Source organism: Octopus sinensis, unplaced genomic scaffold (genome assembly GCF_006345805.1).
Source record: "Octopus sinensis unplaced genomic scaffold, ASM634580v1 Contig10964, whole genome shotgun sequence".
NCBI classification, from domain to species: domain Eukaryota; kingdom Metazoa; phylum Mollusca; class Cephalopoda; order Octopoda; family Octopodidae; genus Octopus; species Octopus sinensis.
The window spans coordinates 134,009-152,699 of NW_021832231.1; the positions used below are offsets into that span (position 1 = coordinate 134,009).

At 38.8% G+C, this 18,691-nt stretch overlaps 2 protein-coding genes across 2 annotated transcripts; one reads left to right on the forward strand and one right to left on the reverse strand.

Moving 5' to 3' along the window:
* Positions 1-8,545: 8,545 nt before the first annotated feature.
* Positions 8,546-9,481, forward strand: LOC115228712 (casein kinase I-like). Its single transcript, XM_036499001.1, has one exon. The coding sequence runs from the start codon at positions 8,564-8,566 to the stop codon at positions 9,479-9,481; it is 918 nt and encodes a 305-aa protein (XP_036354894.1). The 5' UTR covers positions 8,546-8,563.
* Positions 9,482-16,396: 6,915 nt separating this feature from the next.
* Positions 16,397-17,587, reverse strand: LOC115228714 (SCAN domain-containing protein 3-like). Its single transcript, XM_029799237.1, has one exon. The coding sequence runs from the start codon at positions 17,585-17,587 to the stop codon at positions 16,397-16,399; it is 1,191 nt and encodes a 396-aa protein (XP_029655097.1).
* Positions 17,588-18,691: the final 1,104 nt, after the last annotated feature.

Genomic DNA, 18,691 nt, shown 5'->3' on the forward strand with positions numbered 1-18,691 from the left:
ACTCGCAAAAGTCGCTTTCTTTCGAAAAGGGGGCCCTCTTTTTCAATATTGGGGCTTTGGCCTCTCAATTGGTCTGCACTCAGGTTGCTGTTTTTACCGAATTTAGAATTTCACGACATTCGAAGGGATTAAAGAGGCCGAAAAACTTTCGCTGTTTTCTGCGGGGGCCTTCAAGGCGTTATTGGACAACTTTCGGGGTTCTCCGTCCTGCGATATGAGTCAATCCACTCTTTCCGTCCTAACTTTGGTCGTTTTGGTCAGTTTTGGTCACGTGGGTTATTTGGTAGACTCAGGCCGCGGAATGTCGGGTGCTGGGACTTTTGTTGTCCCCGGAATCAGACTCGGTGATACTTACGAACGACTGCTGTGTTGTATCTGAAAGGTACAGCCAGTGTGTGACTGCTGTGCGGGCAAATGACTATTTCCGTGAGTGGGAGAGACCCCTGTCCACGAAGGCAGAGTACTACAAATGTCTGGCCCACTACTACTACTCCCGTTCAGTGGGAGGGGAGTTGTGTACAGTTATACTCAGCGAGCAGTAGCTGTTGCCCATTTGATGTGTGCTGTCCTCATGTTGGAGACAACTCTGGAAAAAGTGGAGGAGGAGAGTACGACCAATCCGCTTGAATTGAAAATGTGCAGGACACACCGCATGTTTGAGTTTATTCCATAAATTAGGATTCTTCTGTCTTTTTCTCATGTCGAAATACAAGACACTCTGCTTGTGGAAATGTCCCCGAGTCCTCCCTTGCCCCAGACTGGTCATTTGTTGAGGTCATGCATAGATGAGTCGAGATTCGATTGGTGCCACCCCCTCCCTTTGCCCCTCGAAGATCACAAAGTGGATGACCTTTTCATTGACCTCGTTTTTGTTTGGTATGAGTCAATTCAGGGACCCATCCACGTTTTCAATGTCCGTCAACTTGTTAATGAACCCAGAGAGGTTGTTTTTTGTTCAAAGTCACTGAGCAAATTCGGTTTTCGGATTAAGGGGAGTCAGCCTGCCATGGTGTGCCACCTGCAAGTCGGGGGAGTTGTTTATGTTGATATTGATACTGACCAGTTCAGGATTCTGGTTGAGGGAACACGACGTGATTGTGAGTATCAACGGTGCCGATTCTCGCTGGTGGTCGCAGGTGGATATTATATCCGCCATTAAGAACACGAAGAAGTGTCCGATGTGTACATTGGTTGTTTTTGCTTCTCCTAATGCATCCTGACCTTATATGCTGTGTTTTGTTGTTCCCTTGATTAGTCATTGGGTGAGTGTCTTACGTGCTTCGTCGACAAATAAATAATAAGAAACCTGTTTACAAAGCGTATTTTCAGTCATAAGGCAATATTTGGAAAGCACGATTGTCTACTATAAAACAGTCAAGGGAAGTGTGTGCTGTACAGTGGGTATTCAGAGAGGTCGCCTTTGATTTGCTTTAATAGGCCTTTCTGGCTTCCCGGAATGTGACAGGACTTATCAATTAAAGGCAATTAGATATGTTATTATCAAAGTTAAATTTTAAGAGAGGTTAGTTTGGTTTTTTTAGAATCCAATAATGGATCGAGAATATACAGACCGTTTTTTTCATTCATCATTTTGTTACTTTTTATATTTTCAACCGCATAATAAAGTGGAGGAAAATGGAATTTGCAAGGAATTGGATTAATTTCCTTTTTAATTGTTTTTCTTTGGACAGGCTTCTTATAAATATAGACATCTTCCTTTCAATGATAACTCCCCGATTCTTACCTGTTTCTCGATTTTGTCAATTTCTTGGTTGCTGGTCTCGTAATTTTGAAAACTGTAGTTATTGTTGGCGTGAACTTTGGCGAGAATTTCGTTGAACTCAGCGTCGTCCATTCCCAAAAAAGTAGAGTCGTCTAAAAACCAACTGGCGTTTCCCAGTGGAAGTCTCAATCCCACGTTCTCGGAAATATTTGGAAAACGACTGACCTCGGTATTGCTCTTGTTTCTTTTCTCGGGAAATGGCATCAACAAATCTAAATTTTGTGGGATGAAGATTTGGTTTTCTCTAAAGGAAACCGATTTTTTGTGTACGACTGGTTGGAGATGTCCCTCAAATATTTCTGAAAGTCTCGGAAACATGTCGATAATTTGTTTCAACCTCTTTTCTTCTTTTTTAGCCTATATAAGGAAAACATCAAGGTAATTATTGCTTATTTCTACATTTTGTTTATTCAACTTTTGTCGGCGATATGTTTCTTCGTTTTCCAAAATGATTTTTTGTACAATTTCCCAATTTTGATCTCTCCACTTAAGTGAATACTCGTCATCGATCGCTGCCTTATTCCCAATTCTTAATTTGACATATTCCAGTTACTTTCTGTCTTGGTAGACTTGCAGTGTGGCCTTCAGTTCGTCGAGCTGTGATTTCAACGCCGACAAATTTCTGTGATTTTGTTTGGTAATATTTTGTTTGATTTTGGTCTCGAGCATTTGGAGACGTGGCAAATATTTAATTTAAACCGATTTGGTGACGTGAATGTTTATTTGGCCATTATAACTTTATGTCCTGCACTGTTCAACAAATGTCGTCATTCTTTGCCAAGTTCACATAAAACCAACAAAGGCGCAAAGAAAGGACAATTCTTCTGAAATGATCAGTATATAACTAGTTTATCCTCAGTCGACTGCCTTTGATCGACTTAAAGATGAGCATAGGTTTGAGAATGCAGCTTTAGTCTAATCAAAATGTCATGTTGAGGACACTACTTTGTCAATAGATCTGAAATCTAAAAAAATAGTCCTTCAAGATTCAATTTTTAAAACATCTTTATGAATATTTTAATTTGAAATTTAACCATGATTGTGGACAATGTGGACGAAATCTTCGAAACCCATTCCATTACTGATATAAAATTAATGAACCAACGAATAAAGTACATTTTTAAACTAACCTCAGGGAGATTATCTATGCATTGATTATCAGTCTCGACACAAGTTCAGGTGCTCATTCCATGCACACCCTACCAGTGAGAACTACCACAAGTTCGTGGAGGCATCCAATCTTTTGTCAGAGTCAAACACAATCCTTTCCTCTCTCCAGTTTCTCTCGCAGATTGAAATTGAACAAAACGACGGATCTCCCTGCGAACAGATTCCCCACGAGATTAGTCTCCTGGAATATTCTCACGTTTTGACTTGCTGACTAAATTTAGACGATTCAAAGTCTCATTGAGAGTGACAGACTGGAAGAGGCAGCTGACAAATTCTGCCAAGTCCGTGGACTCATTTCCGAGGACTATGACTCGATTCTTTCTGTTCAAATTGCCGGGGTACCGTCTGTGGTAACCCCAGGCCATTGAGGACTGTCTGAGCAGGACAGCCGACAGTCCAGGACTACTCCTCTCCCTGAGAAATGTCCTCAAAATAACATTCCCCGAACTGTGTTCTGCTTTTTTGGACATTCGACTGGTTATTGTGGAATGAATATTGTAGAAAGCAATAATTCGCCTGGTGAGTTCCCAGGAAATTAATTCTGACTTGATTTGGGGTGTGTTCTCAGGCACTCTCGACCTAATCGAGCAAGTGGTGGAGTTATCCCCCAATCCCCCCCTCATTGAGTCCTGGATTGACTCGTTTGGTGATTTACTAATCCGCAGAATCCGTGAGGTAATATTCCCAATAAAACTGAAAACAACACTCAACATATTTCGAGTGCACTTGTCTTCGTTGAGTGCAAATCTGGCTGAGATGAGTGCGGAGTCTCCTTATTGCCAGACTCGGAAAAATATGCTGAGTTTTCTCTATGTGGAGAGAGTGGAGGATTGTGTTGACTTTGAGCGTGTTTGCGACGATTTTCTCGACTCAGTGCGGACTAATATTCCTTCTGAGTGCCTTCCCCAACGACTCGACTGTCTCCAACCATTTCTGGACTTCTTCCGTGGGTGTTTGGATGATTTCGACGAGCTCTGTTCTCATTGTGAGACTGCAGGAGTCATTTTGTCCACAAAAACACGAAATTCTCAACGAAGCAGACTATCCAACAAGTTTATGTGGACATGACAGGGTAGATTGGAGGAGGGGATTGGACTGTTCGTCTCCCAGGTGGTGGACTCGTCCGTCGACTATCAGTAGGGTTGTGTGTCTATCCCAGACTGGTGTACCTCATTCGGGTGATGGACGAACTGAAGGAATGGAGTAGTCTCGGTGGGGTCATTGAGGGGATTGTGAGGTATTCTGTCACGTTTTGTCCTCAGTGGTCGTTTGTGTGAAATGTGGAAGGACACTGCCCTGGAATCATACCTCCGTGTGTTCATGTCGGATGAACTGGTCCTCGACTCCCTTCAGGTAGTGACTGATCACGGCATTCCAGCATTGGGAGACACAAACCGTGTTTTCGACCAGTTTGAGTGTTCCGACACGAGTTAGATTAGTCCTGATAGGCATAGATCAGTTGCCCGGCTATGGACTTGCTGTTTTACTGTCATTCACGTGCTGATCTCCTCCCTTCTCGGTCTGAGGTGTGTTTGGGGATGACACTCGCCCGTGTACTGCACTCATTGGCCGAGTGTTGTGCACAGTTTGTCGACCCAGTCCAGTTTGTCCAGCTTTATTTTGACTGGTCGTTTATTCACTCCACTTTTGTGTCTTGTTTGGTTGGGGGAGTTGATTATTGTAGGTGGAAGAGAATGTGCTTTCCTGCTTGCCCGGCGAGTGGATCCGTTTGACCATATTCTGATGGAGGGTTCCCTCATGTCCCAATTTGTTGAGAGGAATCGGGATAATTTATGGGTTGGCCATAATCTAACTTGATAGGGTTTATTCGGCCGGAAATGACTAGTCGTGTCCTATTTAATGATTATTTTGTCTTGTTTGATTTTCTGTAAGATAAATATGCTGATTATTTTTGCCATCTGATATAATTTATTTAAATAACTTAGGAAGTGGTGAAAATAGAATATCGGTAGATTAAAATATATTAGATAAATAGTAGCGAGGTTGTGTTGTGAAGTATGGAGGTGTTTGTGAGTTCGGATATGCTTCCTGTGGTAGTTTTATTACTCCAGTACTGCTCAATTGTGTTTTATTTGATTTTCTCTGTCTTGTACGCCTTCTCAATCTTCTACAGGTTGGGATATGTCCTCACCCCAGTATATTCATGATGCACCGAAAACCACTGATTGACGCAGAAAAGGGATTTTCCCCCATCAGCATAATCCGCCCTCTGATGGGCGTGGACTGCTCGTTTGTGGAAAACCTGGAAAGTCATTTCACCCTGGAATACCCCAAAGTCAGTTTTAAATGCACATTTCAGTACGAGATATTAATGTGCATCAAATCGAAGGACGACCCGGCGGTGGAGGAGTGCAGGCGGATGATAGCCAAATATCCCCACGTCGACTGTCGAATCATAATCACAGGTAGGCCGGTCCTTCTATTCCAGACGGGCTGTGCAGCTGTGTCAACCCGATGGTGGCCAATATGGTCCCCGCCTATGAACAAGCCAAATATGACCTCATTTGGGTCTCCTCCAACAGAGTCAAAGTCAATTCGACGATCTGCCACGACCTGGCCTCCAAGGCATCTCGTCCCACGGTAGGAATGGCCCACCAAATGCCTTCCACAATCAGGTACCCCTCTTTCGCCAATGCGGTGGACAAGGTTGGTGTCCTTTCTGTAGTCCAGCTGTATTTTGGGGCCTTTTATTCGCGTGCTTGTCTCACTCTGAATATTCTGGGATTCACATTCCTCACGGGAATGTCGTACATGTTTGAGAAATCGAAATTGGAGAGTCTGCGTGGAATGGAGTACTACGGGCAATACCTGAACGAGGACATGTTCATTTCCAAGGCATTCCACGACTCCGGCTACCAAAATATCCTCGGGTTCTTTCCAGCAATGCAGAACTACTCGGACGTCACCCTCAAGAACATTACTCTCCGTCATGTGCGGTGGAGTAGGCTTAGAATAAACACTCTCCCTTTTGTAGCACTTGTTTTGGAGCCACTCATTACGTGTCCTCTCTCGGGACTGGTCTTGTTGCTTGCCACGGCTTATGTGTTCCCTTATGCCAATTTGTTGCATGTATTTTTGTTCCATGTACTGGCCTGTGTCGTGTTGGACTATGTACTCATCATTGGGGTGGAGAGAGGGAATCCCCATTTGGGGGTTTTCACTTATTTGGCTGCCTGGGTGGTGAAAGAGGTTCAGTTAATTCTTCACTTGTTGTTTGCGCTAGTCAGTCCGCATACTATCAAGTGGGGACCCCGAACTTATTATGTCCATTTTGGTGGACTAACTGATGTGCTCTGTGAATGATATATTTTATTTATTTCCCTTAGCTTAATCAATCAAGTTTTAATGATCAATAAAATTGTTGTATTTAATCAATTATTTTGTTTGTTTGAAAAGTAAATCAACAATCTCAGTGACAGTTTTCATGACACGTTTAGTTCAAGTTGTTATTGGTTATTCAAGTTCGTTTGCTTAAATTTTAATTTAGATTTAAGACAAGACATTTTACTGTGCAAAATTTAGGCTGAATTCTGTTGAGTGCCTCTTAATTTTCCAGAACATTATCTTTTTATATTTTTGTTGCCGAAAAATTTTAGTAAAATTTACTTTTGGTAATTCAAAGTTCTTAGCAACGCAAAATATTGAAAATCAATGTGAAACAGTGGCCTATCCATTTTCAGTTTCTAAAACTGTTTATTTGAAGCGATTACTATATTAATAAAAAGAAACTAATTAATTGCCTAAGTCCTTAGCATTCAATGTGAGCAGGGGGTGTCTTCTGCACACCTCTTTTCACCCCCCTCTTCTCTGGCTCTGTAGACCTCCGTAAGATGCAGTTTTATGTCTCTCACTGACTAAATGTCAGGACTGGATCGGCAACCATCAAACGAGATACTGCATTAAAGCCTGTAGGGACTTATCTACACCCAACTGTCTTAAGTACCCCTTTAGGTATTTTATCTCATGTCATCACACACAAAACGACATGGATTTTGCACTGGTAAATCAGCCCTAAGTCGTTTGCAAGGTCACTTTTTTTCTTCCTTTTCCACTATCCTCACACAATCTAAGCATTGATGCCAACCTCCACGATTCCAATCTCCCAGATGACCTTATTGTAATCCACAATATCTGGTTTGTTGTGCTGGACAACAAGCACCTTAATGCATACCTTCAAGTTCTCACACACCAATTAAACTCGATGAATTGATTTAGAGGTTTTGACTGTACTTGAAATTTTTGATAAATTGTTTCAATCTTTGTAACCCAACAGTTACGCGGCAAGCTCAAAATGAGAAAATTGTTGTCGAAATATCCCATTAGATAATCAACAATTTCCATTAAACTTCGTATTTTCTTTAAAACTACTTTTTATTGCACTGTTTAAAACGATATTAATAAAGAAAATCATAACGACAAAATGAGCAAAATCCGTTACCCGTTCTTTTGACCGGACTAAATAAACACGTCACTTAATGGATTGCGTAGATTCGTTTTATTCTTTAAACAATGACATTCAGCGTCATGTTTGCTTATTTAAACAGGCAAACCACAAAGTGCCACGTATGCTCAAATTGGACAAAAACAGTGCTTTACTCACCCAGAAACCATTTCACATTCCTGGGTGGATTGTCCTGCTAAATCCGCAGATACTGTGGGTGTGTCCCTCATATCCGAAACCTCAACGGCAAGACTTACGCCAAGCAGACCCACGAAGCACTCACTCTCGACAACAGGACCAAATCCAAGACCTCATTTGGGCAAATCAGCAAGGAGGCTATTCCACCCAAAAGTTGTACGTTCGGTTCAGGGAAATATAGATTCCCGATAATCCCCGGATATGCAGGTTACTTTCGGGTTGTTTTTTGCAGGTTTTGTGCCTCTTTCGCAGAATTATTTGAGTGGTACTTATTCCCGACTTACCAATCGGGCGATTCAGGATTTCTCCCAGTCATATGACATGCAGAAAGGAGTCAAATTAAGTGCTCCAAACACAAATCCCCAAAAAGTGACTATTTAAGTTATATAAACCAGATCAACCAGTCCTTCACTTATCTAAGAAACGAAAAAGCAGAAATGGGTGGCCTGACTTACCACAGATCAGGTTGGTCAGTCGGCTAATCCCCGAGGGTACAGTGGATTTGTTCCCCGGTCTCGAAATATTATTGGAAAGAACTTTGTTGAGACCACCAAAGATGCCTTGAAAGTGTTTCGATTCGACGAACATAAACAGAGAGAGACACTTAAAAAGCCTTTAAAATTTTGAATTAAATAACACTAATATTCATTAATCATCATGAACGTCTGAATAGACAAATTGATTTATTTGAACTATTAGGTTTGGTCGCTTTTTTTGAATTTCAAATATTAATGATTCGCCAAATGTTGGACAGGACTAGTTTAGTTCAAATCAATTATTTTACGCATATGACTTGCGTCAAATTATAAAATTAGTCAAAATGTGTTTTAGATATAATTAATAATAATATTTCAAAAAGATTAAATATATATTTGAATTTATTAAAATGGCCACAAATAAAATAATCTAAAAATTAATCGAGCAGTGTTGAGTTGTGTAGCCGCCTCTAAATGGATGAGATAGAGGACAATCTTGGCAACGGAGACTTTATTGTGGGCAACAAATACCGCCTTGTCAAAAAAATAGGAAGTGGATCCTTCGGAAAAATATATTCAGCAGTCAATGTGAGCAACGGAGAAGAAGTGGCAGTAAAACTGGAAAAGTCGCAAGCCCAACACCCACAATTAGCATTCGAGAGCAAAATATACCGTTTCATGCAGGGAGACCAGGGCATTCCCTGTCTAAAGGGATACTATGAACAGAACAGCTACAACATAATGGTGATCGAACTCCTCGGTCCGTCCTTGGAAGATCTGCTTAACTTTTGCAACCGAAAATTTGAATTGAAGACAGTTTTGATGTTGGCGGACCAAATGCTGGAACGACTGCAATACGTGCACTCGCGGTGTTTTATTCACAGAGATATAAAGCCCGATAATTTCCTGATGGGGACTGGTCGGTATGCCAATCGACTGTTCATAATCGACTTTGGACTGGCCAAGAAATATATGAGTACGACGACTGGCATGCACATTCCCTACAGAGACAATCGGAGTCTGACCGGCACTGCCCGCTATGCCAGCATTAATGCACATTGCGGGGTCGAACAGAGCAGACGGGATGATTTGGAGTCTCTGGGATATGTCCTCATGTACTTCAATCGAGGCAACCTTCCATGGCAGGGACTCAGAGCTGCCAACCGCAAACAAAAGTACGAGAGAATATCAGAAAAGAAAATATCGACATCTGTCGAGTCGTTGTGTCATGGATTCCCCAATGAGTTTGCGATGTATCTCAACTACTGTCGTGCTCTCCGTTTTGAAGAGACGCCTGACTATTTCTACTTGCGGCAACTGTTCCGCATTCTTTTCCGTAACATGAACATGCACAATGACCCCGTCTATCAGTGGACTACTCAGTCAAAGTGATATGTCCTCTAATATTTGCTTGCTATAATAAACGTCGTAACATTATCAATTTAGTGCAGATCAATAAGATAGGCATAATGACAACACAAAATTTAAAAAGAAAGGACAGAATCAGTTAATAGGCTACCAAAAGTTCCCTAAAATAGGAAATCATGAAATGAACTCTTCCTGGGATATCCTCCCACACCTCGACCGACCAGGAAAGGGGGGATCGGCCTCCTGGATGGAGGACTCTGCGACTGTCCTTCCACAGTCAAATTCATGGCCAGGCCTGACAAATAAACACGGCAGGCGACCATCGAGGGTGACGCCTTGGTAATTCTGCACTGCCAATTGTGCCGAACGGGGGTCTGCGAAGGTGATGTTGGCCACTCCGAGGGACCTGCCAGATCTGTCATAGTGTAGTTGGACGGAGAGGGGCTGCCCCACATTGCTGAACAGTGTCTTTGAGGTTGGGAAGGACATATACTTGAAGGTCCTCCTCGGTTACTTGAAAGTGCAGGTTTTTGACTACCAGTTTGGAAAATACGGCCTGAGATCTCCGGAAGAAACCGGGGGGCTCGGGTATTTGGGATTTTTGCCAATTATTTACAAGTCGTGGGACTCGGGCATAGTTTCGATTTATGTTTTTGTTTTTCCCACGAGTTAATCTTTTGGCTTTAATTACGGAATCGAGATCCATATCCAAACATTTTGAGTAATCCTTCATACAACAAAACAACTAAATATCGCCAACGCTATTAATTTTAAAAATAATAAAAATTAATATATTGTTTAATTAAATTACATTCAGATATTGTCTGTCTTGAGTCCACTTCTTTTCATTTTGTTCTGGCGGACATTCCCCTGCCGCCCGTACGTACTGGAAAACTCATATGGACAGTCTTGTAGACGACTCATGTCATTGCCATGCTAACGAGTGGACAGTAGAAAAGACCTGAGAAGTGCACCATTTAATTGAGAGGGAGTAGTAGTGCAGAGTCCGTACGAACTTGACTTTTTTTCGTTTTCGTCCTAAATCAGTTTAAGAATTTCAAAGTAATAATAATGACTTTTAGTCAATTTCAAGGCCTATCTGGAAATGTTTTTATGTTAAAAATTTTTCTCACAATCACGAATTGGACGAAACTCAAATAAATCTGATCAAGTTGTACAAAAAAACAAAACTAATAAAAAAAGAGCCAAGAGAATCCTTTACAAATCTATTCAAATGTTGTTTCTCAGTGAGATACAGCATCCATTACTATTCTCCGTTCTGCAGATACTTTCAACTGAACAATAAGGAATCAACCTATTTCAAAAAATATTCGAAATCCCGAAGATATTCTAACTTTAACTCTCGGTCCAGATAAGAAAACTATTTATGATAATCATAGAAGAAACGATAGAATTTTAATTTTTAGCACCAATACTAATTTAACGTTATTAAAAAATTCCAAAACATGGTATACGGATGGAAATTTCTCGATTGCACCATGTATATTCAAGGAAATTGACCTTAACAATCTAGACAAATAATCAATTGAATATCGAATTATTGTCAATAATTTTATCAGAATTGAGTTCGATTCCAGTCTAATTATAGCTATTTATGAATTACTAGCTCGGCAGCTCGCTTCGCTCACCGCGACCTAGCTCCTGCGGAGGGCCTGTTTCATCAAACAACTATAAGTTTATGTAGATGTATAAAACTACCTGGTTTAATGTAACCCTATTCTATCGCCTGTTGATAAACGATGTTTGTCGTCCGTCCTTCCTTGGCATATATGAATAAATTTTCTCTTCTGCCTACCCTCGAGCATCCCACATACAGCTGTCCATGTGAAAAGCACTCACTCTCTAAAAATAACCCAACTACCTTTAATGACTGTCCCTGGGCCTTGTTTATTGTCATTGCAAACTTTTTTTCATTTTTTGTGGTTTATTTTTTTATATTTAATTTTTTCATTTTCCTTTGTAATTTCCTTTTTTTTCTTTTTTTATTTTTTACTGGCGGAAATGGGGCAGGGGAGATACGGCAGGCGGAAATGCGGCAGGCAAGAAAGCGACACACAAAAAAGATTTAATTAATTACCTTATTAAGCTGACCGTTTTTTTTCTCAGCTTCGTTTTTCCTCCTTCGGTTATCTATTTAAAAAATTATTTTTGAATAATAAAAAAGTTTAGGAAAAGAGGCATACCGAAAATAAATTCTATCTTTACGAAAAACTCAAGTAAATAGTTAATATTTTTACGCAAATTCTTCTGATTGCGCTGTCAATTGGTGGTAAATTGTGTTAATGGTTGTGCTAATGTGGTTTCAACTTTTTTTTTTTTTTTTTTTTGGTTTCAACTATCAAAGTGTTTTTCAAAATCTGTTAATTGCACACTCTATTCAAGGTCGTGCAATCTGTGATTGCACATTCTGTCAAAGTCAAATATGATAATAGCTTTAATTTTGATTCATGGTCGATAATGATATATGCATTTAATTTTAAAGAGAAAAACATAGGATGAATTGAATTTCTTTATCGCGAATAATTGGGAGTTCATCATTGTTAATATTCTCGCTGTCGTTTTCATCAAGGATATTCTTAATACGTGAGATTTTTGCCTTGAAGGTTTTAATGGACCTCATCATGAATGTCGAGGACATTCGCGTTGTTCATTTTAATCAAAATGCAGAAAATAATTTTTTGATTTTTTGGGGGAAAGGTTTTAAGGACTTCATCATGTAAGTCGAGGACATTGTAGTTGTTCATTTTAACCAAAATGCAGAAAATTTTTTTTTAATTTTTTTTGGGGGGAAGGTTTTAAGGACTTCATCATGTAAGTTGAGGACATTGTAGTTGTTCATTTTAACCAAAATGCAGAAAATTTTTTTTTAATTTTTTTGGGGGGAGGTTTTAAGGACTTCATCATGTAAGTTGAGGACATTGTAGTTGTTCATTTAACCAAAATGCAGAAAATTTTTTTTTAATTTTTTTTGGGGGGGAAGGTTTTAACGACTTCATCATGTAAGTCGAGGACATTGTAGTTGTTCATTTTAACCAAAATGCAGAAAATTTTTTTTAATTTTTTTGGGGGGGAAGGTTTTAAGGACTTCATCATGTAAGTCGAGGACATTGTAGTTGTTCATTTTGACCAAAATGCAGAAAATTTTTTTTTAATTTTTTTTGGGGGGAAGGTTTTAACGACTTCATCATGTAAGTCGAGGACATTGTAGTTGTTCATTTTAACCAAAATGCAGAGAAAATTTTTTTTAATTTTTTTGGGGGGGAAGGTTTTAAGGACTTCATCATGTAAGTCGAGGACATTGTAGTTGTTCATTTTGACCAAAATGCAGAAAATTTTTTTTAATTTTTTTTGGGGGGAAGGTTTTAAGGACTTCATCATGTAAGTCGAGGACATTGTAGTTGTTCATTTTAACCAAAATGCAGAAAATTTTTTTTAATTTTTTTTGGGGGGAAGGTTTTAACGACTTCATCATGTAAGTCGAGGACATTGTAGTTGTTCATTTTAACCAAAATGCAGAAAATTTTTTTTTAATTTTTTTGGGGGGGAAGGTTTTAAGGACTTCATCATGTAAGTCGAGGACATTGTAGTTGTTCATTTTGACCAAAATGCAGAAAATTTTTTTTTAATTTTTTTTGGGGGGAAGGTTTTAAGGACTTCATCATGTAAGTCGAGGACATTGTAGTTGTTCATTTTAACCAAAATGCAGAAAATTTTTTTTAATTTTTTTGGGGGGAAGGTTTTAAGGACTTCATCATGTAAGTCGAGGACATTGTAGTTGTTCATTCTAACCAAAATGCAGAAAATTTTTTTTTATTTTTTTTGTTCATCATGTAAGTCGAGGACATTGTAGTTGTTCATTTTAACCAAAATGCAGAAAATTTTTTTTTAATTTTTTTTGGGGGAAGGTTTTAACGACTTCATCATGTAAGTCGAGGACATTGTAGTTGTTCATTTTAACCAAAATGCAGAAAATTTTTTTTTAATTTTTTTGGGGGGGAAGGTTTTAAGGACTTCATCATGTAAGTCGAGGACATTGTAGTTGTTCATTTTGACCAAAATGCAGAAAATTTTTTTTAATTTTTTTTGGGGGGGAAGGTTTTAAGGACTTCATCATGTAAGTCGAGACATTGTAGTTGTTCATTTTAACCAAAATGCAGAAAATTTTTTTTTAATTTTTTTTGGGGGGAAGGTTTTAAGGACTTCATCATGTAAGTCGAGGACATTGTAGTTGTTCATTCTAACCAAAATGCAGAAAATTTTTTTTAATTTTTTTGGGGGGAAGGTTTTAAGGACTTCATCATGTAAGTCGAGGACATTGTAGTTGTTCATTTTAACCAAAATGCAGAAAATTTTTTTTTAATTTTTTTGGGGGGGAAGGTTTTAAGGACTTCATCATGTAAGTCGAGGACATTGTAGTTGTTCATTTTAACCAAAATGCAGAAAATTTTTTTTAATTTTTTTGGGGGGGAAGGTTTTAAGGACTTCATCATGTAAGTCGAGGACATTGTAGTTGTTCATTTTAACCAAAATGCAGAAAATTTTTTTTAATTTTTTTGGGGGGGAAGGTTTTAAGGACCTCATCATGTAAGTCGAGGACATCGTATTGCCAATTTGAAGTTGGTGTGCACAACAGACAGACAGACAGACAGACAGACAGACACACAGACAGACAGACAGACACACACATACCATTTTATTATTAAGATTACATTCTAAATCAAGAGAGATTTACGAAGAATTTTTCGAGACTATTCAAAATGCAATTCATAATTTGAAATTTTGTCTTAAAACTATTGTGACAGACTTTGAAGTCTCGGTATTTCGAGCTGTCCCTTCAGTATTTGGGAGAAAAAAATATATTTTCCATCATTTTTGCGCAATGATAGACGCTCTGGCGTTCTTGGCCATTCAAGATATGGAAGAAGCAATAGAATTCCTAATAAACAATATGTGACCGGCACATTAAGGGCAAACTAAGTGGGATTAACATCAAAAAATTCTGTAAAAATTTTGTTAACCATATTTAGTGTGTCAGCAATATTTCCCTGTATTCCAGAAATTTAGTCGAGCGATACTTGATTTTGATAATTTCGAAAAAACTTCGTTTTATTCCATGAAGGGTAATTGTGCTATCGTCTTCAATGCATGATATAAAAAAGTCGACATGTTCTTTGTCAAACTTTTTTCTATAATTTCCACCTCTCGTGTCAGGTTTAACTTCATCCCTTATCCAACAATATGCTGTTGTTCTCGAGATATTGAGTTCAATTGCCGTTTTTTCCAATCCCCATCTGATTCTGCAGCTGAAACTATACCATTTTCAAGTCAATTTGACAATTACAAACTTCAAATGTCATCTGGATAATTCAATTTGTCAATTATATATTTCAAATGTCATCTGAAAAAATCAATTTGTCAATTATAAATTTCAAATGTCATCTGAAAAAATCAATTTGTCAATTATAAATTTCAAATGTCATCTGAAAAAATCAATTTGTCAATTATATATTTCAAATGTCATTTGAAAAAATCAATTTGTCAATTATAAATTTCAAATGTCATCTGAAAAAATCAATTTGGCAATTATAAATTTCAAATGTCATCTGCATAATTCAACTTGTCAATAACAAACTTCAAATGTCATCTGAAAAAATCAATTTGTCAATGTCATCTGAAATAATTGAAGCATATGAAAATTTTGGCGATTGACAGTCTCTATGCTCCTCTCTTGGAGTTAATTTGAGAACAGCTTATCATTGGATTGAAAATAAAGATAAAGAAAGACATCCAAGAGGAGGTAAAAGACATTCAAAAAAATCAAATAAATATAAATAAATTAATCAGTTGGATTGAAGCTGATCCTCAGATCACTTTGAAAGAATGTGCGGAGAAAATACGAAATAATTATTCAATGTCTGTGTCGGTTACAACAGTAAAAAATTGGCTTGATGGGGAATTAATTTCTCTCAAAACCTGTCGACCAATAAACCAATTGAATTAGCCTGGAGTACTTTCAAAGCAGAAGTAAAAAATGCTAAAAGAAAAGATACCAATAATTCTCAAATATAACAAAACTTCGGATGGTTCTTCAATTTCTGAATATAGGCTAAAAATGTTGGAAGAAATCGCAGGAGAGGCAAAAAAGGTTCTAACACCACAAAAATTAATGGGATTTGTTAACCGGGTTGAAAGGTATTATCCCCGAGTTACTCGTGGTGAAGACCTTTTTGATTTTTAATTTACCAAGACTGCCTTTCTCTCGCCCCTCCGCTTCATCTAGCCAGTGTTCTCAACCTTTTTTTCCCTGAGGCCCATTTTCAGGGTCATATAAAATCTCAGGCCCATTGCCTTTAATAAAACTTTGATTAACAAAAAGTATTTTTATTAACATAAAAAATCTTATTAAAATGTCAATGACTACACTGCTCTTGATGTCTATCTATCAATTTGTCAAGTTGAATTTCCAGATCTTGGTTCAACCTCAAACGTAAGTCTCCTCTCTTCTCAATCTGCAATTGATTGCGTTTTTTTTGTGAGTAAATCGTTTGTTGCAGAAAATCCTGTCTCAACCAACCAAGTGGTGGGAAAGCCAAGTACAAACGGAACAACTTTTTCAAAGAGTAATGGATGAATCGATTCTACTTTCATCCATCCATATAAGCCATCCCTTTCAATATTTTCATTAATACTTTGTTCTCCTTCAGTTCAAGAAGTTCTCCAGCAATAATAGGATCAATGTCTTTTTCACTTAATACGTCAAAATGTGCTATATCTATAATCCAACTAGGCGGATTCATTTCGATGATATCTTTAAATCTTCTAGTCATATCTTCTTTCAAGCATTTCAAGTGGTCAGTGCAGCTTGCGATTACTTCTGAGCTCGGAGCAGTTTTGGCAAAATTACAAAAATAAGCAAATTCATTTTTTTGAAGATGCATCTTCCAGAGACATAACTTGTTCAAAAAGAGAGCGTACTTTCTCAGCACTATCTATCAGATTAGCATTTCGCCCTTGCAGTGTCATGTTCAGTTGGTTGACATGTGCGAATAAGTCAGCCAGGTAAAAAATCCTTGCTTTTGTATCGTTGTTATTTATCACTGAAAACAAAGTCTCAGCTTTATCTTTCTGCTTCTTGCTACAAGCTTGTGTTTTCATGTCATGAACAAAAATAAGAACCATATCCCACATTTCAGCAAGACGAACTAGGGAATTTCCTTTGGAAAGCCATCTCACTTCAGTGTGCATGAGGAGTCTCTGGTGGTCCTCATGTTCACATAAATGTTGAAATAGGCGGTCATGCAAAGCATTGGCTTTGACAAAATTCACTGTTGAAACAGCGACTTTCAATGCATGTTCCATGTCATCATTGAGAGATTTAGCACAAAGATGTTCTCGATGGATGATGCAATGAATTGCCAATATATGAGGGGCAACTTTTTTTAATTTAGCTACAAAGCCATTCTGTTTGCCGGTCATAGCGCTGGCACCGTCTGTTGCAATCTGCAACAGATTTGACAGAGGGATCCCATTATCGTACAGATAGTCGTAAACAGCCGCATATATAGTGTCGCTTCGTGTGTCAATCAACTTTTTTATAAATAACATTTCTTCATGAATTGCCATTGCATCAATATATCGGACATAAGTAAGTAATAAGGCAGAATTGTTGATTGTTGTCTCATCAATTTGTAGTGAGAACTTAGAAACTTTTAATTTTTCCACAAGCTGTTTCTCGAGGTTTTCTGCCATTTCAATTTGCCTTCTCTTCACTGTGTCATTAGACAATGGGATTTTTTGTAGAATGTTGGCAGCCTGTTCTCCTAGCAGTTCTTTAGCACAGATCAACATTGCTGGCTTCACCAGACGTTCTGCAATTGTATGTGGCTTCCCCACCTTAGCAACCAGTTCACTCACTGCATAACTGACTTTTAGTGTCTTGTTATTATGCTCATTTGCTTTTTTTAAGCAGAATTCTAAAGTTTTTGGAGCATTCTTTTGGCGTAACTCCACTTTCTTCCTGAAATAGCTGCGCTCCTTTCCAACAGAAGCAGGATGCTTCAACTGTTGATGGGCGAACAATTTTGATTTCTTCATGGAAACATTTGTCATTACTAAGCCACAGTCCACACATTCAGGCTCTTAGAATCAGCACTTGATGGGATGAAGCCTAGTAATAAAAAATCAGTCTGGTATTTGCGTGTAGTCTTCCTTTTTCCTTGTGTACTTTTGACATGAACTATACAATCAGGCCTATAATATTTAAATTTAAATATGACAATATCATTAAATTAAAAACAAATCAAATCAATTTGAAAATAATAACGAATAAAGATTTATTAGTATTAGTATTAACATATTTTCTTTGAGGCCCACTCCAGGCCCAATTAAATCTTCAGGCCCATTTCAAAATTTCTCAGGCCCACAAGTGGGCCTGGGGCCCAACGTTGAGAAACACTGTCTAGTCAACTTTCGTAATCACAAACCCAGCCTCCTCCTGTTTGGCGATCTTTATCGTCCATCGACCGGAGTGCAACAGGGAGATCCCCTGGGGCCTTTCTATTTGCTATGGTGTCAACTCCGTCGCTCATTCTGTCCGCTCTCCGGTAAATATCTGGTACTTGGACGACGCGACGATTGTGGACCTCCCCGCTCTGTCTTAGACGACCTGCGGAGCCCATATCCCGGCCCTTTCATCCATCGGTCTGGAGATAAACTCAAGCAAGTCCGAAGTCCTAAACCTGAATATTCCTTCCGATTTTTTTGCCGAAACTCTGGACGCCCTGGAACCTATTCTAAAAGCGCGCGGGTATCAGAAACAAAGGACCTTGTAATCCTTGGTTCGCCAATTGGTCACGAGGCCCTCTCACAAACGCTCATCGCCAAGGCAAGCAATCTGTCAAACATTGATCGAACGGCTTTCCCTCATTGATGCCCACGTCGGGTTCTTTCTTCTGCGTAACTATTTCTCAACTCCGAGGCTTTTGTACACCCTAAGGAGTTCTCCTTGTTTTCGCATGCCTAATCTGTTATCCGATATCGATTCTATCTTGAAGTCTAGAGCCGAGTATCTGTGTAACATCCATTTCGACGCTCTGGGGTGGCTTCAATCTTCCCTGCCTGTTAATCTCGGGGGGATTGGCCTTCGTTCGCCCGTTTATCTGGCTCTTCCTGCCTTCCTCTCGTCCCTGGCATTCATCCCGTGCCCTCACTGAC